We start from the raw sequence: 22639 nt of genomic DNA on the forward strand, positions 1-22639 counted from the left end.
CAAGCAGGGACTTAGGAATTTGCATCTCAGTCTCAGACAAGGCATGTTAAATATGCACCACAAATGAATATATTTATTCGCTTATTTGTTTATTTTTCATGAAAGTATCTGTATGGGCTCTGTTTCAGCACACAAAGAAAACCTCTCCAAACCTGGACCCTTAGAATCTTTTTTTTTTTTTAATCTTTTCACAGTCAGCCCTGCTTATCTCTTTCTCCATCCTTAAAAAGCCATCCTTGAATCAAGCTTGGTCTATTTTTCTGGTTAAAGATCTTTAAATCATAATAAGCAGTTGATATAAATTAAGTTAAAGTAAAAATGAAATGGAAATGTTGCCTTGCAATGCTTCTAGCACAAATGAAGCAGTGTACAGCTGCACAGTGATTTTATTTGGGCTTGATCATAACGTAAACAGAAATGAAACCGTGGAATATCTTGTCATTGTTCCAACCAAGGAAAACTTAGAAACTAAACAGGATAAAGAGTACAAATAGAAAGAATTTTTAATGCTCTCATTTTAAGTGTCCAATATGTTACTACTAATGCAGCAAGAGCAAAACACAACTTTTGAAAATGTTTTATATTCTGACAGATTTCCTTTTTAAGATCTTTTGTGTGTTCCATAATAAAATCCTAATTCAATAGTGGGAGTTCATATTGTGAAACTCCATAATGTGTGAAGGAATATAAAAAGACACTCGCAGAAAAGGAGTTCTGGGAGATGAAGGAAATGTTCTGGAAATATCTAGAATTAAACTAAAAGTGTCTGGGATGAAACTTAAATGAGAGAGTTTTACCTATATCTGAATTTGTTGTGATCTAATAGTATGACATTTATTTATTTATTTTTAAGGACTGGAATTAGAACAGGTTTGGAAGGTCAGAAATACCTGATCAGCCTGCAGTATTTTCCAAAGGACAAATAAAATAAATGGTTAAAAAAAATGAAACTTCTTAATCATTAATTTTTTAAATACTACAGATGGGCTGAAATTAGTATAGCTGTGGACTGATCTGAAACAGAGCTCGTGCTGGTCTGTTATATCAAAAACACTGGGCTCCAGTTTTGTTTGAGATAGCTTAATCAGCAGGTTGAGCGGTAACCTCGGGGCTGCAGAACGGCCTTCCGGGGATTCACAGCGATGTCTCCTCCCGCAGATAAAAGCCTGCAGGGCTGCAGATCATCGGTAACTGCAGCCTTTCAGGACTGTAAGGTTTGGGCTTCAAAAAGTCCTTTATCTGTGAAATACACGTCAAACAGCATCTTAGATGCCACGTGACTGTGGGAAAGTGGGAAGGTAAAAAGCATCTCTTTGAAGAGCAGAACAGAGAGGCAAATGACCAAGCGGTGGAGTGTTTTCCAGCCGTGGCAGTCCCTGGTCTGTTCCCAAGCCCACCAGAACTGATAGAAATGGTCATAGGAACTGCTGTTGCTTTGGATCAAACACAGCTAACAAAATGAAATCAAGCTTCAACTGTACAGCTTTGGATTCAGCTCCTTCTATGTAGCAAAAGTTTAAATTTGGGTACTGAGTGATAACCACAAAACATACGCTCAGAGGTGCAGATAGCTTGTTCTGGGCTGAAGAGTATTTGTATGAGGGCAAAAATGGACATGAAATACCTAAACTGAAAAGAACTCATTTGAGTGACATGTCAGAGTTGTCACTGGATATATCAGGCTGGATTTTCCCAGAGTTATTGGTACAAAATTCAAGTAATATAGTGATGAACTGGGACGCTAAAGTTCCACCAAGTGACAACGATAGAAAAGAGCTGGATGTTGGTGTAACAGTGGGAAGGGTTTAAGCATAGGCCAACTTGTGCATCCATGGACATGGTTGAATCCCACTGATGTCAAGGCTAAGTTTGTGCTTGGATACAATATGTGCTTGAATTGTTTGCTTGAAGGAGATGATGGGGCTAATATTTTAGCACCTGCAACCTGAGTCTGATGCTAGTGCAGCCACCTTTGGTGGAGTTGTACCTCCCATATGCTCCCATATAGATGCCTGGATGTAGAGGGAAGTTTTGAAAATATCAATCTCAGATGTCTCTAATGATAATGAAAAGTCTCTTGCCAAAACGGTTGATTTTAATCCCTTTGTTTATCTGGTTCCTTCAAAGAATTCACTTAATATAGTACTTACTTTATTGATACTGAATTTGGCACTTGGCCAGTTAAAGGCAACTTGAGGGGGTTTGTCCATTTGCATTTTAATTCCTGTGCTGCAGTTGTATGCTTCACCTGCCCTTTCAGACTAGCTGGTTATAAATAATATATATCTAATCGTAAACTTTAATCAACATAAATGTCAGGAGAAGTACAGTTCAGATAATAAGTTTTGAAAATAGGTGGTACCCCTTTAGATTTTTAAAGTTTGGTTTGGTAAACATTAATTTTGTTGTTAAGGAAACGGTTGCAGACATGCCAATCGTCAAGTTCAAAAAGATTTACCAGGGCGTTTTGGTTCCCCGGAAATTTTTTTCATCCTTCAAAGTATCTTAGTATCTTTATTCTTGGAAAACATGAGTCCTAACAGCTTTATTTTGGCTCTACAGGAATTTGTCCGAGTGCAGGGCGGACAGTGAAATGGGAGGCAGAGACTGCTTTATGCTGTTGCCGAATCTAACAGCACTTTTGTTTTATCAGCTCTGGGCTGCGGGACGTTTTCCTTTTGAAAATGCAACTGGCCTAAATATCACTTATATGAACTAACTACCCAACATTAAGCTCTCTTAAACTCAACGTCAGATAAGGTCTCCTGACATTTAAGTGTCGACACTTGTTTTACGTTGCCCGCTCCAGCCCTCTTTAGACTTTCACATGTATTTTATTCCTTTATGTTTTTCATGCATAAAGCTCCAGTGGTTGTTGGACAACTACGAGACAGCAGAAGGCGTGAGCCTTCCTAGGAGCTCTCTGTATAACCATTACCTGCGGCACTGCCAGGAGCACAAACTGGATCCGGTGAACGCTGCTTCTTTCGGAAAACTGATCCGCTCAGTGTTCATGGGGCTGCGGACTCGCCGTTTGGGAACCAGGTTGGTATGAGACGGCTTGAAACGGAGGTGGCAGGAGAAGCATCTCTCTTCCTTCCCTTTCCCGTGGCTCTGAAGTTGCTCTGGGAGACCTCTGGTTGAGTTAAATCCTGTATTTCTCATCTCGCCTTACCCACTGCTCAGTGACTGCCTTGGAGAGCAGTGTATGGCTTTGGAGGCATTCGTGAAACTTCTAAGAAGCTTCCTATAAGAAGGAATTATATAAAACCAAGCGTCTTTTATAGGCACTAATTTCTTTCTCTCTTCTCAAGAAGGCCTTAAGTTTTGTGGGAAGGGAAATTGTTGCACAGTTCTGACTGATTTATATTTTAAAAAAGAAAAAAAGCTCTTGCGACTTCTCTCATGGATGCTGAAAATCTCCCAAGCATAATTTGGCAGGCTGAGGTTTTTATTTTAAGATCTGCAGAAACAACCAGGCATTATCTGGTTAGGAGAAAAAAATGCTATTCAAAGGCACATAAGTAATTCCAGCATGTTGTGAGGCAAAACTCCTTTCCGAACATGAATCAGCAGCTCAAGACATTTGACAGGAAAGTTGATTTTGGACACATTCTAGGTCCCTGGTGACAATACTTTGTCCAGTCACACAGTCAAATGTGATCTAAGCCCATTTCTTAAGCAATCTAAGAATATTTTATTTTCGTCTGGGCTCCTCATTCCTTTATTGTCTCAAAAAGGTGAAGTCCCGTTTTGTCAAGATTGCCTCTGCCAGCTGCAGAGTCCCAAAACTCGGTGCAGTTAAGTGGTTACCCCTTTGGGGTTCTGCAAAGTCATTCAGTTACGAGCGAGAACAGAGCCGGTGCCCAGATCTGTGATTCAGACGGGCTGTGCGCAAAGAATTGGCCTATTTCAGAAAGTGCCAAAGCAGCCGGCTGAGTCTTGTGCCAGAAACGTTTCTTTTAAAGCATCAAAGACGCATATGATGTTACAGGAAAAGTGAAACTCAAGAATGGATACTAGACATCGTTGCACGTGTGTCGTCCTAGGAAACATCCAAAATACGTGCACAGCTTGTGCAGCTGAGATTGCATTTCATCTCAGCTTTTAATTTTAAAAAAGTAGATAATACCTTAGAGAAACAGAGAGTGCTCTGATTATATAATGCTCTATAATAAAATTGAAGCTAGATGTTTGGGCTTCTAGTCGAGAACAAAACCAGATGTGTCGGGAGCATTCCACAGCTGGAATGTGCAAGCAAGAGTCATTGGGAAAGCGGGGGAGAATTTGGATTTCTGTGGCTCGGTTAAAGTGTAAGTGCTCTGAAATAATTTCTTCAAAATAAAGATATTCTTTAATCTTATTAAGAGAGGAAAAATGTTAAGTCCCAACAGCTGCCTCTCCTGTGCTTTCCTTGTTTTGTGCCTTCAAAGATGATTCAACTTGAAAACAGAAATGGCCCGCAAATGGAGTTTCTGGTCTGTGGCAGCATTCTGGCACTTCAGAAACTTCAGAATTTGTTTTCACTGGAAGCTAGAGTTAAAAAAAAATACTTTAGTGGAAATTCCAGAATGTTTTATTTCAGCTTTCGGTAATGTCACATGCTGTTGTCATTCTTTATTAGTAGTAAAATGTCTAACATCATTTATTTCTCTTTGTAAAAATGAGGCAACTGATCTTAAGTGGTTAAACTTTTAAATATATGGATTATATTCCTGAACTAATACATCTTTATATCTGTCTCCTGTAATATAAATGTTGGGTGTTCACTAAATATTAAACTTCCCTAAAATGTCAGGCCAAATGGTCCTGAAGGCCATCGCTAACCAAGTTTGGGCGACTTTGAAAACTTTGTCATTAAGAAAAACACTTAAAATTGAAAATGTGCAGGCTTGGAAGACACAGTAGACCCTTTGCTACAGTGACAAAGACTAAACAAGTCAACAATTTCCCCTTAAAAGAAATTGGAAAAAGAGAGAATTCGCATAACAAAGAAAAAGAGAGGATTCATTCCCAGACAAATATTCCTGTCTTAAATTTCTGCAGTATGTTGTTTGCCTATGGGAATTACCATGGGATTTAAGGTGCCTTCAGACTTTGACACGTGCTGCAAAGATACTCAAACAGCAAACTGTAATTCTAAACCACGCCGATAAGAATGATCCGGAGGTCCTGCCGCTTGCTCCCCGGCTGCTGTCTCCTCTGCCCCTGACAACTCAGCTTGAATTCATAGTTTTGCTAGGTACAAGTTGGCTAAATCCAAATTGGGACGGCTGTCCTCGTGCATATGTGGCTGCGCGATTGTCCTTGTTCCCAAAAGCAATCGTTGAAAAATTCCATTTTAATGGGAAAATTTGCATTAACACATCTGTCTGATGTGATGGAAAGGCATTTTCCTAAACAGCATAGCAGCAGCTTTCCTGACCAGCAACGGAAAAAGAATTCCAGCCTCTTTTGCTATTGCAAAAGACTTCAGGAAGTGTCCCAAGATGTGTTTTTTGTCCTTCTGTTCAGTACCACTTTGTATTGTAACACTTGTCTCTTCTTCTCCAATTACTACTGGTTAGTTGGAACAAACCTTGCCAGATCTTAAACGTGGATGTCGCTTAACTTTGCGACATGTGGTTTTAAGTTTTATAGCAGATGATGGCATTCATTAGTCCAGCCGTTCAAATAGCTCTTGGCAGCAAAGAACCATGTGCTGTAAAAAGTAATGCATATTGTCAAAAGAAGCCTAAGAATAAATCGCAGGGCTGTGATGTTGCTTCCATTGAGTAGCTGCCACTGAACAATTTCACCACTGATGCTTCCAGGGGCAACTCCAAATATCATTATTATGGGATCCGTCTAAAGCCAGAGTCGCCGCTGAACCGCTTGCAGGAGGACACCCAGTACATGGCCATGCGGCAGCAGCCCATCCACCAGAAGCAGAGGTAGGTGCTCTCGGCTCCTCAGAGTTGTTGGCCAAACTTTAATACTAAAATATAGAATTACAAAGATTAATTGATGGATTATATTTTATAAGCATGTTAGTGGTGAGCAGCATGTGTTGAAGCACAACTGCTGAAAGCTTGAAGGATGAAAACTGTCTTCTGTGAACAGCCTGATGTATTGCATACTAATGACTGATTTAGCATTTATTTCAGCAGCTGTAAATGTTTTCAAACTATGTATAAACGAGCAGTATAACCTCATACATTATGTGGTCAATGCATATAGCTTCTTAAATAAGAAATGCTATACAGCACAGTGACTTTTTAGGCGTCCCTGGCTTTCACAATGTGACCATGTTGCAGGTTGAGTGTGTGTGTCTGCTCAGGTCTGTGTGTAACTACCAAGCCATGCTTTAAATGTAGGTATAGACCGGCCCAGAAGATGGATGGCATGGCAGAGAGTGGATCCAACAGTACCCTGCACACTACTCCCGAACAGTCGGTTGCTGCTCAAAGTCAACATCATCAGCAATTCATAGGTGAGGAAACTGTTTTAATATATTAGATGTCTCACTTTGAGGCTTGTAATTTAAGAAGGAAAGTTCTCTCCAGTGACTTCCAAGGACCAAGGTGAAACACAAGCCTGGGACACACAGCGGGAGCAGTCATTTAGCAATTACTTTTCCAGGTATTTGGAGAGCATTTCAGCAAGCTTTTAAAAGCCTTTCTTCCTTGTGCCACCGTCCTTCAGTTTCTTCTAAGCGTGCCAATTTTTGCCAAATTGGATGGATGGAGTAGAGGTCTCAAAGCCTCGAAGTCCCAAAGAGTGTTGTTAAAATAGGCAGCCTGAGAGAGGAGAGCAACAGTTCGTTGCACCTACAGGACAAACAGCTACAGGGTTTATTAAGCTTCAGAGGAACCATATGGGCCCATCCATACCTTGTGAGATAAATTTTCAGGTTTCACTGGTTGTGGACCCACTTGTTTCCAGAGTCTCTAATAGTGACACAAAAACCTGGCCAGCTCCCAGCAGTCTCTGAAACACAATTGCTCCCGATATGTCTGCTAGCCAATTAATTTCTCCATTGTGCTCTCAAAATACCAAAGGGATGTTATTCAGGCTTCGGAGAAAACCTAATGGGCAGCACATTAGACGAGGACAATGTATTCTTGTTTCTTTTCTTGCAAAGAGAAAGGAAGCATTCTTCTCGCTGCACAAAATAAATGGGCTGTGGTTGTTCACTTCTTGCCCAGTATAACAGGGTGAATAAGGGAGGTACTGGATTATCAGTCTTATTTTACCTGTTTCATCACTGGTTATTTGAAATGTGAAATACAGCCGCCAGCCACTGCAACATCTTGTACTTATTTTTAGGCCTGTGTAACTGGCTGTTCCTAACTTTCACCATCTTTCCCAATCTTTCTTTTCCCTAGATGTAACCCATGTCTTTCCAGAGTTCCCAGCCCCTGATCTAGGGAATGTCCTCTTGCAGGAAGGAGTCACCATGAATGATGTCAAAACCCTGCAGCTTCTTTACAGACGACACTGTGAGGTGATTATTTTGAATATATTTGATTTAATTAATTGATATGGGCCATCAATCAGGTGCCCTTTTCCTGCATCTTGCTCCCAGGAGCTGCTAGGGTGTAAAGAGGAATGTTTGATTTGTTACCTGTTACAAGTAATGCAGTATATGTGTATTTGTTTTTTTTTAATTGTATGACTTGTTTTATGTTATGTTGATTATTAGAATAACGCACTTCCGGATGTGTTTTCTTGTAAATTATTTAACCTAAATGGCAGAGCATGAAATTTGTGCTCAGACTATGTGACAAGACACAAACAGCAGCTAATGAGTTGTGTTCTTTATCATCAGGCAACTTTGGATGTTGTAATGAACCTTCAGTTTCATTATATTGAGAAACTGTGGCAATCCTTCTGGAGTCCTAAAACACCATCTAGTGATGGCTCTACTACTCTGCCATCCAGGTATGCCGTTGGACTCTGATTATTTCTGAATGATCCATTTTTCGTGGTTTTTTGTCTTTCAAAAATGAACCGGTTTCAGCTTCATTAGCCATTTTAACTGCTTTACAGGGCTTGGAAATACTTACTTCCTTGCAGAATCATTATAAGGAGTGTCAGGTCAAATATTGTAATGATCGCACAAAATGCAGACCTCAGAGGAAAGCACCTGCTCAGATGGTGTTATTATTTGTCTATGTGACGTGGCTGTTACGTGCAGTAGAAAATATTAATCCAAGCTACAGAGAGCATTTGGATGAAGGAGAATGGCTTGCTACTTTTGTAAACCGCCAAGAGGAATGGCAGGTTACAATTCATGCCATATATAGAACAACATATCCAAAGTTAAGCTTTTTAGTAACGTTTGGACTCACTCTCTTATTTGGGTTGCTATCAAAGTTTTTAAATGCCGCGTGTCTTGAGGAAGATAATGGCAAACGAAGCTGCTCTGATCCCAGCTTTGTAGTCTTGTCTGGCTCGTTGTTGTTGCCTACTCTTCCTCCTTTATGCCTTGATTGTCTACTGCCAGGAGACAGGGGAATGGAAATAAGTGAAAATAGAGAAAATGGAAAAGGTGAAGGCTTCTTGTTAAAAAATTTATATTGAAAGTCTATATTGTCCTTTTCCACTGATTATGTATGGACTTCAGATACTGCTGTTTTGTATTCAGAAGAAAAACATTAAAAGTTTCGATAATAAGGACATACTGCATAATAATCTGTAGAATATGGCCCTGTTGTCCTTCACAGACATTATCCAATGACTGTTTTGCTGCAAGAAAACACTGCAGTTGTGTTTGATGGTTTCAAAACCTCTTTTACTTAAGGGTATATCTACAAGGGATTTTGCAATACCACTGAGAGAGATGTACTAGATATGAATAGACTCACTGGGATACTGGAGGAAGCATTTCTGCAGCTTTCCATCTAGACTAATGCATCTTGCTAAGGATGTCTGCTATAGCACCTCTCCATAGTCTTGCTAATACTCAGGATAGGTTTAATAAAACTTTTCCATCCCCTTCATATATACACAAATATATTGTCAGCGTGTCAAACTACTTGAAAGCATTAGAAAATGCAGAAATGTAATTTTATTTAAAACAGGGTTCAGGCACTTCATGGCCAAGTTATACGTATGAGTGTTTTACATCTACTGAAAAAGCTCATACATGGAAGAAATAATATAAATAGCTCTTTATTGTAAGTCAAATGTCTGGGCTTTAATGGTTTTGATGTAATACATGGAGAAGGACCCCTGCTACTTCTTAATTCCCAGCATAGTGTCATAATAGTTCTGATTTGATGCTATGGCAGTGCGTTAAGGTCATGGTTTTCTCTGTTTGCTGTTTAACCAAATATTTTACGCCTTAATCATGCAAAAAAAAGTTTCCATACATCTATAAAGTGAAATTAATGCAGGCTTGATTGACCTCATGCAATTGGAGACAATCTGCTCTGTTCTCATTGCAACACCAATCAACTTTTTCCTTATGAAGCCATTCAGTGTTTGAATGTGCCAAATGCATCTCACAACTGTTTATAGTGTCTGTCAATACTGGTTCATCTGCTCAAATAGCATTTGCTTTCCAAATTTGTCAGTGCTGTCAGAGTCGAGGAAGACTAAAGTAGAGGAGAGAAGTGTGAAGGCTTTGGAAGGTTTTGGCTCTGTCCAGAGGAACCAGCTAGGCTTTTGCGTGCTGAGATGGCTATGCTGAAGTACAGTTCCCATATACGCACGAATGTGCGTGCGTGTGTGTGTGTGAGAGGCAACTTGGACTAAAGAGGGAAGAAGCAGTGGAAATCTGGTCAAGCCTAAATGTAGGTCTGAGATAAAACTGTGGTCACAGCTCTGACCCTGTAGACAGAGAAGCTTGCACATTTGGAGAAAGCCCTGTGCAAGTGATAGGGCATCCCCTTCTGAAGAGAGACATGAGTCATTTTTTCCATTGAAAATTGAGGTTAGAAATACATTTACATAGTGTAAATGCACTGAATGAAAACCTGCTTCTGATGCTGTCTCCCACTTCCTCCTGCAGTGAAGAAGAACATGAAGGAACCCTCCCAAAAGATAAGCTGATCACTCTGTGTAAATACGAACCTATCCTCAAATGGATGAGAAGCTGTGATCATATCTTGTACCAGGCCCTGGTGGAAATTCTCATCCCTGATGTGCTCAGGCCAGTGCCCAGTGAGTATCCGGTGGTGCAGTCAGGAGGCAGCTGCGTTGGGCACCCACCCCCAGGCATGTCCTTGTGGGTTGTCCTGACTGCTGCTCAGCTCCTGCTCTTTGCTGTGTTGCTCCTGAATCACAGGATGTTGTGCGTGATGAACAGATCTGTGACTCACTCTAGCTGGCTACCACTTGCCACGAGGGTTTCCATTGTAAAAGCCATTTTAGACGGTTTTGTTTTGAATACAAATTTATCTATTATGGCAACAGCAAGCTCCCTTCTCTAGCATTGCTCTGCTTAGACGGTAATTTGTGGCTCCTGGAAATTCCAATGCCTTTTAAAATTTGGTTCATGGCATATCACATCTCATGACTTTGGCTACGAGTCAAGGTAAAAACATAGGCTTAATGCTCAAGCAGATGTGAGCATGGTTAATCCATTTGAGATATTTCCTTGGAGATAGTAACTTTGTTTACATAGGACCACTGTGTCCCTTACTGCATCTCCTGGAAATTTGGGGTCAACTTTCATTTGGGAGATTAGTGATAGGATATAGAAGATTTTCTCTCTGATTTAGCTCCTCACTTAAGTGCATGCAGCAGTCTCCCCAAGGATACAACTCAGCCATAGACGGGGCTGAGCAGTGCTGTAAAGTCATGTCTCTCTGAGCTGCTGTTGTCAATGAAGTTGCTGTTGGGCAGAAAGCCCAAGAAGTTACACTTGGGTTTTGGGGGCTGGGAGGCTGGGTCCTTGGCCAGGGTATGTGTGTCTCTTAAAGAACTGACTGTAGCAGTCAGAAAACGCTGAGATGGGCCATGAATAAGAGAAGGAGCTCTTTGAGTGCATTATGGGCCCCAGCTGACTGCCATGACGCTGAAACAGATTTCTGCTACCCTATCAGGGGATGAGATTCCCACAGGAGTCTTAAGCTAAAAAGTTGGTGTTTAAATACAATTTGGAAAGGCCTTGCTAACTCTGCAAACTTCTTTGCAGGCACGCTGACACAGGCGATTCGTAATTTTGCCAAGAGTTTGGAAGGGTGGCTGATGAACGCAATGAGTGATTTCCCTCCACAGATTGTCCAGACAAAGGTAAGCAATGGAGCATGTTACAGGTCGGGCACAGGAGCCAACAGGTTGTGTGTGTATGTGTGTGTATGTGTGTTGCAGTTTTCCATGGTGGTTGGAAAGATGCTACTGGGATATGGCTACATGTACTCCAGACTAGCTTGGCGTAATTGATGGTTCTGAGCCAAAATTAGCAAGAAGAGGGGACAAGGAGAGCAATTTCTTCAAAACAGAAGCTGATGATACTTTGTACACTGAGCCATTCCCACATGCTGAAATTGCAGATAAAACTTTCTGCAAGATCTCTGCACTGGAATGAAGATCTCTGCTAGATAATGGAGGACACTCCATAAACTGAATGGCATTGTATAAATTGAATACAGCATCACTTCTTAGCCAGTCCTGCTATTGATTTTTAGATCTGCTTTGACCTAAGGCTCCTACTCCCCCTTGCCTAAGGCCACAGATTCTTGCAGCCTGTTCCCATCCTACTGGTCCAGGAACCAAAGTGCAAATAAACTATTGTTAGTAAATATATAGCCTGGTCTGTGGGGTGCGAGAGATGCCACAAAATGTTGTTCCAGAGTGCTGAGATGTGTTTTAGGCAGTGGTATGAGCGCGACTGTGCAGGATGCCACTGCTGATGTGGACTGCATGCTTGAGTCTAGTGTGGTGAAAAGTCCACCCTTGGCCTCCAGGGTCCCCGTTCGCAGTGCCCACCGTGCTCTGTTACAGGTCGGGGTGGTGAGTGCCTTTGCACAGACGTTACGGAGATACACGTCCCTGAACCACCTGGCTCAGGCAGCTCGTGCGGTGCTCCAGAACACCTCCCAGATAAACCAGATGCTCAGCGATCTTAATCGGGTTGATTTTGCCAACGTGCAGGTGACTTATACTATCTTTTCTGTGACTTACAGTATCTTTTTTGGAAGCTGTTTTGTCTAGAACAGGGACTCTTTAATGAGGCGGTTTGCTAGCAGCCAGCATCTTACTTCCAATGCTAAAAAACAGCTAAATGAACAACTACACGTAAGTTTTCAGTGTTACTTTTCCAGGTATGTAGATACCAAAGAATGCTATTTCATTCTGAATAGCAGAGAAAGTACTAAGGAACTTACAGAGGAAGTACTGCTACCAATAATAATGTAGTTATATTTATAATATTGTTCTGTGGTCTGGACAAATTGGAGAAGCCCTAATTCAGAGCTAGTTGGAGTCCTTGCCTACTAGAAATGGAAGTTCAATTCCTGGGCTGGGATGCACCAAAAGCTGTGAAATGGCAGGCTTTGCACATGTAACCATAAGCCCTTCTTCCGAGCAGGAGCAAGCCTCGTGGGTGTGCCAGTGTGAGGAAGGCATGGTCCAGAAGCTGGAGCAGGATTTCAAGCTTACGCTGCAGCAGCAGAGCTCTCTGGACCAGTGGGCTAGTTGGCTGGATAATGTCGTCACCCAAGTCCTAAAGCATCATGAGGGCAGTCCCAGCTTCCCCAAGGCAGCCAGGCAGTTCCTGTTGAAGTGGTCTTTCTATAGGTACATTTTTGTTCTTTTGGGGGAGCTATTTCTGCATATGGCTAGGGCGTGTAGATAACTCCCTTGGCAAAGGCCACGTTCTTTACACCTGTGCATCTCCAGTTAATTGTCTAAGTTGCTCTGTCCTGGTATAGAATAAAGCGTTTTGTGCCCTGTACTTTCATGGGGTGGGGGATAGGATGCTTCACTAATTTCTTAAAGTGCTTTAAGACTCTGAGGTGAGAGGTAAAAACAGCGCCATGCACCATGGCAGGTCAGGGTCGGGGTCAGTAATTCACATCAGCCGTGATGCAAATGTAAAACACATCCCAAATGTTTTGTTTCCCGGCCATTTTCCAGCTCCATGGTGATCCGTGACCTCACCTTGCGCAGCGCTGCCAGCTTTGGTTCCTTCCACCTAATTCGCCTCCTTTATGATGAATACATGTTTTATCTGGTAGAGCATCGTGTTGCCCAGGCAACAGGGGAGACTCCAATTGCTGTAATGGGAGAGGTGAGAATTGTTTATTCCCTAGTAACAGACCCAAACTAAGCCGCATTTAAAGGGACATCATCGATTCACAAACTGCACTATGCTCTGAACGTGTTTTATAACCACCTTTGCTGGAGGATTTACTGAGTTGTTTCGAGTGCCTGGTGCAAGGGCCTAGCTCCTTGCACCTTGTCCTTCCTGGCTCACTGACACCGGAGCTAATGGTTATTGAGGCAGCTGGGCATCACCTGGGCTCCAGAGGCCTGAGGAAGGAAATGGACCTTCCTACAGTAAATCTAGCACTTGGCTTGTTGCAAGTCCTGTGCTGCCTATCTGAAGGGTCTGGACTTAAAAGACCACAGTCATCCTGTGAAAGCAATATAGAAACCACCATTAGATTAAAACTGATCTCATTTCCTCCTCGCAGTTCACACTGTTTTCTTCCTTCTATGTAGCTCATGTAGGGTTGCTAGACAAATCAATTACATGCATTCTGCTCTCTCTTCCTCTCCCGTTAGTCCCACACTGTTGCATCGAGGCAGCAATGCCACAAATCAACACTGTTCTCTGCAAAACCTCCGTCTTTGTTGGTATTAAAGAAGCAGGAGTGGCTGAGTGTGGCTTCTAGCAAAACTTGACTGGGAAGCTTTCACCCTTCAGGCTTTGCCTTTCTCATTAGGCTCCTGTAGTATTTCTGTGCTCCAGGAGGCAGCTGATTCTTCATAGCAAAAGAGAATAAATCACATCCTTGCATTTCCATTGCTCATAATGCTTTATTACTCCTACTGTCTTCAGTTCTACTGTTGCCCCATTTTGCATGAGTATGCAGCATTATTGTTAGAGTAATTTAGTGTTTCAGACCTCATCACAGAGGGAGACGGTGGACTTCCTCACCAACTCTTTGCCTACACTTGGCACTGTGGCCTTGCAAGCCACAGGACTATCCTGAAATGAATGAAAACCCTTTGCATGAAGCTCTGCAGAGTTGGAGTGATGGTAGAGTCACAGAAGAGGTGAATTGCTGGCATGTCTGAGCAGTCTCCTGACAGATGTAGAGGGCTGGACAAGAGGCACTATTCATAGTGTTGTGTCCTGGTTAGGGCTCTGTGGCAGAACTGGCTTGGTCATGACGTAGGAGGTAGTAAAATTTCTCCAGAGCTAGATTCTGCCTTGGATTTTTGTGCTAGCTTCTTCCTCGGATTTTTTGTGTACGGTGTTTGCCCAATCATTTAAATTGGAGCCACAGATTTGCCCGAAACAAGGTTTTGGTTTTGCTCTCTCCTCTTCACTGCCAGCACTGCTGGTGCTTGTGGTTTCTCTTAAGGGCTTAAGCCACTCATTAGAACAGCTTGGAAATAGATTATGAAATGCAGATCTGGTGCCTTGGGATGACTGAATCATCACTTACCCTGTAACTCCTTTCTCTTTCAGTTTGGTGACCTCACATCCATGTCCCCAACACTGCTGGACAAAGGTACCTCCTCTCCCCTGAGGGAAGTCCTATTGGGTCTGGGTTGAGCTTGAATCAATGTGGGAGGGGGAGTGGGAGAGTGCTGGCTCTTCCACTCTGCTCTGTTGAGAGAAATGACCTCTCCCGGTCTGCTGACGACCCTGATGCTAAGACCTGTCCTTTGCAGATGACATTAGTGACCTGGGGAGTGAGGTGGACACAGATTCCCGGAGCATGGGGGAGCCACTCGTGAAGCGAGAGCGCAGCGAGCCCGGACACTCGCTGCAGGAGATCTAAAGTGGGGACTTGGCTTTTCTCCAGCTGGATGAAGACTTCCGGAGCCAGGTTTGACAGCCTCAAGCCTGAGTCTCCCCATATCTGCATAATTAGTGCCTCTTAGTTTCTCTTTATGTTTACTTCTGTTTGAGGAAGGGTTCCTAGTGATGAGCTCAGTGGGTGGTGGGAAGGGATTGCAGACTGTCCATGCAGGAAGAACACTCAGGATGCCTGCTGTCCTCCATCTATCTACCAAGAGAAGCAGCACAATTGCTGGGTGGAGGGTGAAGGTCCAAAGTCTGCTAAAGAGAGAACGAAGCCTCCGTGGTTAGCAATGGATTGGATGTGCCTGATTAGGAGAGGCTGTGCTCAACCAGTCAGGCCTCTTTGGAGCAGCGTGAGCGAGGTGGGCAAATGAGGCTTTCTCTTTCAGGGAATATGGTTTGGGTTTCTTCCCCACTTCTCAGACTTCACTGTGATACAAACTCGAACCAATCAGTGCCCAAGAAGAAGGAAAAAATACCTGACCCTTCACCTGCAGTCTTGCAAGACAAGCTGTCCTGGCTCTGACTTTGCCAAATCCTTCATGCTGGGGGAGAACAGCAGAGCGCAATGTTCTCCTGTACTGCCTGGGGAGCAGGCTCCAGGCCATTCACCGCCCCAATACCTGCAGCATGGTGCACAAACACACTCTGGAACTTGAGCATTCCTACCAGCGTTCCTGTGTCCTGCTGCCTGTGCTTTTTGTGGGTGATCTGCAAATGATCCCAGGACTCTGTCAGGCCAATTCCAGGTACCAAAGGACAGTGAGGAAACGGCAGCTGGTCACCAAGCTTGTTCCTTGCCCTCTGATGCCCGCAGTCACGGCGGGTCCCATCCTCACCAGGGCATCCATGCAGAGGGGAATTAATCCTGCATCCTGGGCTCTCAGCAGGGTTTTCATGCTTGTAATCCAGCTAAAATACTGAACACAGGGTGCAGCTGGCCCTGCTCATGGGCCCACAGCTGGAGCACGGACAAGGTGTGAGAGTGCAGTGCCTTAGGGTGGGCTGCTTGCCTGCTTTCCCTGCCGCTCTGAGTGAACCTGTGCAGCGGGTGTTGCTTAGACCGAGGTCAAAACACAGCAGCCGTGTCCCATGTAGCAGTGAGGGACTCCCCACAGGGCCCAGTGGATGGCGGTACGCTCCACACTACAGCAGCGTTTTTCCTTTGCTGTATCGCTTTGCCTTCTCCTGCCTTCTTGTTGTGGTGGCAGCTCCCCACGGGCATCTGCAAGCTGGGGGGGGGGGGGGGGGCAGGGCTCGGCTTTGGTTTATTCACCCTTTCCATGACCTGTATGTTTGCCTGGTGTCATGGACAACAGGGCAGAAGGGGAGTAGAAATCCATCACCAAGCCGAACCGCAACAGCAAATGCAATCCCACCTCCCCATGCAAATCTTTCTGTGAATAAATGCCGTGTCATAAATAGCTTTTATTATTATTTCTAATGATATTTTATACCAGTATTTGATGTGAGCTTTTCCAGGGGGCCTCATGTACATTTGCATATCAGAGCATATTCTATCCAAATATAATATTTACTCATTCAGAATGGTACTAAAGTAGCTGTGACACTTAAAAAAAAATGCTAATGGAAAGTAAAAAGAAAGTGTGTATAGTGACACATCTTCCCCTCTTACTGTCCTGTGCTGTTGTCTGTCAGGGTGATGTTTGTCTGTAAATGTCTCCTATCAAAGTGGCAGGAGAGAAATGAGAAAGCTGGATTTATTTTGTAAATAATAACAGTGAATACTCCCTGGTCCAGAATTCGCACTCCAGGTCCTGCTGATGAGATAAGATGGTCTAAAACCAACTGAGCAACCAAGTCTTAAATTCCCCCCGCTCCCGCAGAGTGAGATATTAACTTCAGCTGCTGCATTGGCTCTTCTTTGCAGCCACGACCGACTGAACCCAGCCACCTCCTGCTTGCCACGGACGTGCGAACGAGGTGCTCTGGAGCTGTGCTGCACAGCGCAAGGAGTCTGGATACCCACCTCAGCCCCATATGCACAAAACCCCCCGGCTAAACCTGAATAGCAATAAACGTATATGAAATGCTCAGGCCTGTACTATACCTAATTGTGGTCCTGTTTCTGCTTCAATCACTGCAAGGCGATGGCAGGCAGCTGCTGCTCCGGTGCTGTCCCGTTAAAGCAATTTTGGTCTTGGATCTGGCGTCTGCAGGATCTGCTGAACTGCATGCAGATAGGTGACTGGAGAGGCAGCTTCCCCATGAAATAGCAGCTGATCTGCAGCAGTAACGTGCCTCCAATGCTGGGTTTCGCAGCAAAGAGAACAGACTGAAAGGTCAAGCTGCGGCTGAGCACAGGGCCGTAGGAGGCATTTTCTAATCGCAACTTTTGGCCTCGCTGCGGAGGAAGGGGAGAGTGAGACATGGATGTGACTAGTGCCAGACATCTCCTGCTCAAACCCCACTGAGAAGGGCACAGTTTAGCTGCTATCCCTGTGCAACCTTCTTGCTCGCTTCCCTCTCCCTCTGGTTTGTCTCGCAAAGCCTATTTAAAGCCCAACTTTGTAAGCAAGAGGAGTAGATCAGCCCCTTCCTTCCCAATGCTGAGTCTCAGAGGGCTGGAACAGACCTCTCTGTCTGGGGTTGTGCTTCCCTCCTTGCTCCCCGGAGCTGCGTGGTCCTGGCACTGTCAACACAGGGCAGCATGCGCTGCCCGTGAACGCAGCTGGCTGTGAAGGGGAAAGCAAAGCAAAGCTCCCAACGTTCCCAGCAAAAACGCACATGGGCCCAGCTTTGGTCTGCCGCTGGCTCCGTTGCCCCTCCTTGCTGGTGGGCAAATCCCTGGAGGGATTTTGATGCTCAGTCTCGACAGGCTGGGGAGGTGCTGGGTGAAAGCGACGGGACCCCGTGCCAGACAGGGGAGCCCGGGCTGGCCAGGAGGCTGTTTGGACACTGCCGGGGGAAGCTGCACACGTGGCTCAGGGAAGGCCGCCCCAGAGCAGCACGGGCAGAGGGGCTGGGTTCCTCCATGTACTATTTTGGATTAAGCCCTGTAGCGTTTTGGTTGGCAGCAGATCTGCCTCCCACTGCAAACTCTAAGCCTCCGTGGGTCCTTGGTCTGGCCTGCCACCAAGTGCCACCTCTGGGACCAAGGATGCTGGGTGACAGCTCCCAGCTTCTCAGCCAGGCTGTTGGCCACCTCTCTGCTCCCAGGACTTTCTCCTCCACCCACTGTCTCATCATCAGGCGGTTCAAAACTGGGGGGGGGGGGGGGAGGGGAGAATGACACCCAAGAACCCCCAAGAGAACGAGGCACAAGTGCAAGGTCCCTGAAGTGGTGTGACACTGCTGGTGTCACGCTGGAGGGCCAAGAGCCCTGTGCCAGGCTCCCTCCGTGGGCTGCGCAGCCTGGGTTCGATCTGGAACAGCCCCGCGTCTTAGGGCTGAGGAGTTTCAGCAGGGCCTGCGGTGCCGTTTGCAGCGCCGCAGCCGGGGTGCGGGCCGGCCCACATCGGAAATGCGGTTTCGAGAGCTCAGGGGAGCCGTGCTAAGAGCCGACGGCCTCGAGGCCCGGGCAGAGCTCAACTAGACTCACGTGAGTGGAAGGGCCCCCAGGATCGAGTCCTCTGGGCTGCAGCTCTGGTTCCTGGTCACCTCCACAGCCCACCATGCCCTGTGCCATCACCAGCCTTGGCACCGCTGCTCCTGGACCTGCCCTGGTCCCCATGTCCACACCACCCTCCTGTCCTGCCACCTTCCGGTCCCCCTGCAGGAACCATCCCCAGCGGGGCTGGTGGGGCTGTGACCCATGGCTGTTGCAGCCCTGCACTCCTGTCCCATGCCTTGCTGAGGCCATGGATGTCCTGCCTGGTGGCATTACCCCCTTTGGGCAGCCCCAGCCCATCTAAGAGCTCTTCTGCTACCTCTTGTTGGGATCAGGAGAGCTTTTGCAGGAAGAAGGACCTTTGTGCATCACTCTTGCAACACCAGGAGCTCAAACCCTGCCAGGGACCAAACCCTCCATCTCTGGGTGATGTGACCATCCCTGTCCAAGGCCTGGAAACAAAGGCACAGACCAAGACAACCCAGAGCAGCAGCTTGCTGCCCACCTGGGCTCTGCTGGCTCTGCCCTGGCTCAGCACACCCACCAGCCCCACAGCTCATGAGGCTCAGCTGCAGGTGCTTAACCTGCAGACACATTTCACCTGGCTGCTGGGGGAGGAGGGTCTCCTCTGGGGCAATTCTCTAAACTCCTATGAGGGCTCCTTCTGTGGTGCTTGGGCTGCTCTTATAAACCAGCAGCTTGACAGCTCTAGGGGCTTTTTCTTTCTTTTCTTTTCCCTCTGTCTTTTAGGAGCTTTAGCCTGAAGGTGGAAGGGTTGGTACCTGCTGCTTGCAGGTCTGTAGGATGTAGTGGTAGGTGCTTCTGCTGCATCCTCAGCCCTGCCCAGCTCTCCTGTCCCTAGGCTGGGGGTTGGGGGCTGCTGCTGAAGCTAGGAGGTGCCCCAACTCTGCCCTTCCCCTCTGTGGCATCCCAGATGAAGGACCATGTCATCGCGTAGCTCCATGGTGGCCCTGGGGCTAGGCTCCCAGCCCAGCTGCAGCGCTTGTCTGCCAGCCCAAAGGAGTTCCCTCCCTGAGCTGCACCTCTTTCCACCCCGGAGCCGCTCACTTGCCCTGCTTGGCCAGAAGGACTTCTTTGAGAGCTTTGATGGGTAGGTGGTTGCTGGCATAGCACTGCTGAGATGCATGGGGAGGGGCGCTGAGCTCCTCCTGACTTGCTTTGCATGTGTCTCCAAATGAAAGTACCTAATGCCTGTCCCTTGGCTTGAGTGGGTTTGGGCTTGTGGTATAGAGCTGAGAATCCCGGCACACTGCAAGATATGGGCTGATGTTGCTGCTCTGTGGCCTGTGATGCCCCAGGCATCACTGCTGGCTTCACCATTGTGGCTGGGACCTGGTGGTGCTGGACATCCTGAAGGCTGCTAGCTCATGCCTGCTTTTGCTGCTCTCCTCTCAGGAGCTTCTGTGATGTGAACGATGCCTTGGGGGCTGACCTGTTCAACTGCAGCTACTCCATCCCTGACCCACAGCTGGTCAGGAGAATTGTGTCCCAGGTGGAGTTTTACCTCTCAGACGAGAATTTGGCCAAGGATGCCTTCCTCTTGAAACATGTCCAGAAGAACAAGATGGGCTATGTCAGCATTAAATTGCTGACATCCTTCAAGAAGGTAGGTGATATGGGGGAGCTAGATATGGGCTGTGCATGGAAGGTTTCTAGTTTTTCAACTATGCTCTGGTTGTCTCTGGTGTGCCTTGCTGGGAGGTCTGGACCCTGCCTGAGCTGTTTTCCAGGTGAAGAAACATCTCTAGGGCTCTTCCATCTCTAGGGGAATTGCAGTGCTGGGGGCTGATCTCTGCTGTAGATGTGCTGCAGCAGTTTCCAGGTCTAAGCAAACCTGGGCAGTCAGGGAGGGTGACCAAGGAAGGCAGTAAAGAGTTGATCTTCACACCCCACCAGGGCTGATCCAACTCTCTGCTAATGCCCTGTCTAGGCTGTTTTTTGAGATCTGTTACACACACACAGATGATGTTGTCGTCCTGCTGTGACCAAAGTTTGAGGGTGTGGCAGCCTTGCCTAGACTGTAGATTTGGGGTGGCACTTGTTTGGGAAGTCTCAAAGGGATGTGAAGGCCACCGTTCTCTTGCAGGTGAAATACCTTACACGAGACTGGCGGCTTACACTCTACGCTCTGCAGTTCTCGGAGCTGTTGGAGGTGAACGAGGAAGGGACTAAGGTGAGACGGAGGATCCCTATCCCTGAATCACTGCTGAGCATCCCACCCAGCAAGCTGCTCTTGGCTTGGGACCTCCTGCCCCAGGAGCAGAGCGTGTTGCCACCACTCCAGAAGAACTTCATCGAGACTATCACGAGGATGTTCAGCCCATTTGGCGCCATTGCCTCCATCCGCATCCTGCGGCCTGGGAGGAAGCTGCCATCGGACGTGAGGAAGTACACGTCCCGCTACCCTGAGCTCCTGACCAAGTGCTGTGCCCTAGTGGAATATGAAAGCCTGGAGAGCGCCAGGAAAGCCTTTGAAGACTTGAACCACCAGACCCAGGGCTCCCCAGGGAGGGAGAGCATCAAGGTGGTCCGCCTTTCTGGCAAGGGCTCCAAGAAGAAAAGTGGGGCCGAGAGGGAAGTGTCTGAAGATGTGGAGCTCACCGACAAGTTAGGCTGGAAGCAGCAGGCAGCCGTGGTACCTGAGAAGTTTCCGTACTGCCTTGGTGAGTCCCTCCTCTACAGCGATTTGGAGTCGGATGGTGCGCTGGCATCCCCACCGCTGCTCGTGCACAAGCTCCTTTCCACTCCGGGCTGGCCCAGCAGCTCCAGCTTCAAACCCTGCTCCTACTCGAGCCCCTACTCTGGCTCCCTCTTGTCCAGCAAGATCTTCCCTCCCCTCGCCACCGAGCTGGGGAATGGCAGCTCCTACAGCCTGAGCTCCAGCTCGGAGATGCAGAGGTTTGCTGACTCCGGCTGGGAGAGCGGGATGGCTCTGGGCAGCGTGTGGGCCCCATGGCGATGCGGCCCAGCCTCCAGCCCCTCTCTGGACCTCAAACCTCCACCCTGCAATCCTCCGGTGGGCAAAAAGGTGCCAGATTCCTTCAGCCTCCGAGCCGGGGTGATCCGCCTGCCGCATGGGCCAGATGGCACCAAGGGCTTCTACAACAGCATCGGGAGAGGGAAACTCGTCCTTGGGCACTAGGGCTCCTCTACTTCGAGCTTGTTTCTTTTTTTCTTTTTTTTTTTTTTGAGGGGATTTTTTTTTTTTTTTTGGCTGATTTTGTTGTGTTTTGTTTTCTTCTTCCTCTGTCAAAAAGAGTAACTCTCTCGGGGGCCCCTTGGCTATCTTTGACGGGTGCGAGCCCGGCCGGCCGGGGCTCGGTGAGACACCGAGGAAGCGGCAGAGCTGCTGTCGTGTGCCCGCTGCGAGCGAGACCCGAACGCTTCTCCCTCTGCCTGGCCTGTGCCATGGCCTCCGAGCTCGGGCCGCCCCGTTCCCTGGGGGCCGACAGGACGCCGGGCCCGCGCGGGCCGCAGCGGAGCGTGGCGCTGGCCACCGCGAGGGAGGCTCCTCGGCCACGTTGGCACAGAGCTGCGGAGCTCCAGCATGAAGGAGTCAATAAAGAGAGACGGGGTGTTCCAGGCACTTTCTGGCCCATTGCAGTGATATATATATTTTTTTTGGCTTGCTTTTCTTTTTTTTCTTTTTTCTTTTTTCTTTTTTTTTTTTTTTCCTCCCCACCCCGCTTTCGCCCTCCCCTGTTTTGGGGATGCAGAGGGCCCCAGCTGAGCATGCAGGCCGGCTGGAAGGTGAGCGGCTCCTGGTGGTATGTGGCTCGTTTTGTTGGAGCGATGGGAGGAGGGCGAAGCTGGCTGATGGTAGGGGGCAGCGTCTGGTGCGAGCTCAGGCACTTATTTCCCAGAGGCTTCCCAGCAGGGCTCTGCACCCCTGTCCAGCTGTGGCGGAGGCAAAGTCCGTAGCGCCCCAATGCTGAGGGGCTGCACCGGGGCCCTCGGCTGGTGCTTTTGGGGGGGCAGGAGGGGAAGCTGCATCTCGGGGCACTGGCCGTGCATGGAGGGACCAAATAACAGCATCTGCAGGGCTGCTTTCCCTCCAGATGAAGCAAGGGAATTTC

The 22639-nt window shown here is 47.0% G+C and overlaps 2 protein-coding genes across 10 annotated transcripts in view; both read left to right on the plus strand.

The window, feature by feature from the left end:
* The window catches only part of RFX2 (regulatory factor X2), a 64145-nt gene extending 47104 nt beyond the window's left edge, over positions 1 to 17041 (plus strand). For 6 of the 9 annotated variants that reach the window (XM_062596102.1, XM_062596096.1, XM_062596094.1 and 3 more), the window contains 12 exons: positions 2864 to 3045; positions 5814 to 5933; positions 6357 to 6472; positions 7368 to 7486; positions 7811 to 7923; positions 9998 to 10149; positions 11126 to 11223; positions 11935 to 12084; positions 12521 to 12729; positions 13069 to 13222; positions 14633 to 14675; positions 14839 to 17041. In XM_062596102.1, the coding sequence (XP_062452086.1) occupies positions 2864 to 3045; positions 5814 to 5933; positions 6357 to 6472; positions 7368 to 7486; positions 7811 to 7923; positions 9998 to 10149; positions 11126 to 11223; positions 11935 to 12084; positions 12521 to 12729; positions 13069 to 13222; positions 14633 to 14675; positions 14839 to 14948 (1566 nt within the window). In that variant the 3' untranslated portion in view covers positions 14949 to 17041. The remainder of the gene's footprint in view (positions 1 to 2863; positions 3046 to 5813; positions 5934 to 6356; positions 6473 to 7367; positions 7487 to 7810; positions 7924 to 9997; positions 10150 to 11125; positions 11224 to 11934; positions 12085 to 12520; positions 12730 to 13068; positions 13223 to 14632; positions 14676 to 14838) is intronic. The other 3 variants (XR_009960868.1, XM_062596097.1, XM_062596099.1) reach the window with 3 other exon arrangements.
* Positions 17042 to 19486: 2445 nt separating this feature from the next.
* Positions 19487 to 21705, plus strand: LOC134151681 (la-related protein 6-like). The gene is made up of 3 exons (XM_062596454.1): positions 19487 to 19653; positions 19959 to 20169; positions 20650 to 21705. Exons 1-3 carry the CDS (start codon positions 19487 to 19489, stop codon positions 21703 to 21705), a joined length of 1434 nt encoding a protein of 477 aa, XP_062452438.1.
* Positions 21706 to 22639: the final 934 nt, after the last annotated feature.

This window comes from Rhea pennata, chromosome 27 (genome assembly GCF_028389875.1).
Source record: "Rhea pennata isolate bPtePen1 chromosome 27, bPtePen1.pri, whole genome shotgun sequence".
Classification (NCBI taxonomy): Eukaryota; Metazoa; Chordata; class Aves; order Rheiformes; family Rheidae; genus Rhea; species Rhea pennata.

Coding starts and splice junctions, on each gene's coding strand:
- LOC134151681 (XM_062596454.1), top strand. CDS start 19,487: ATGTCATCGCGTAGCTCCATGGTGGCCCTGGGGCTAGGCTCCCAGCCC. Junction 19,654..19,958: donor TTCTTTGAGAGCTTTGATGG/GTAGGTGGTTGC, acceptor CTCTCCTCTCAG/GAGCTTCTGTGATGTGAACG. Junction 20,170..20,649: donor TGCTGACATCCTTCAAGAAG/GTAGGTGATATG, acceptor GTTCTCTTGCAG/GTGAAATACCTTACACGAGA.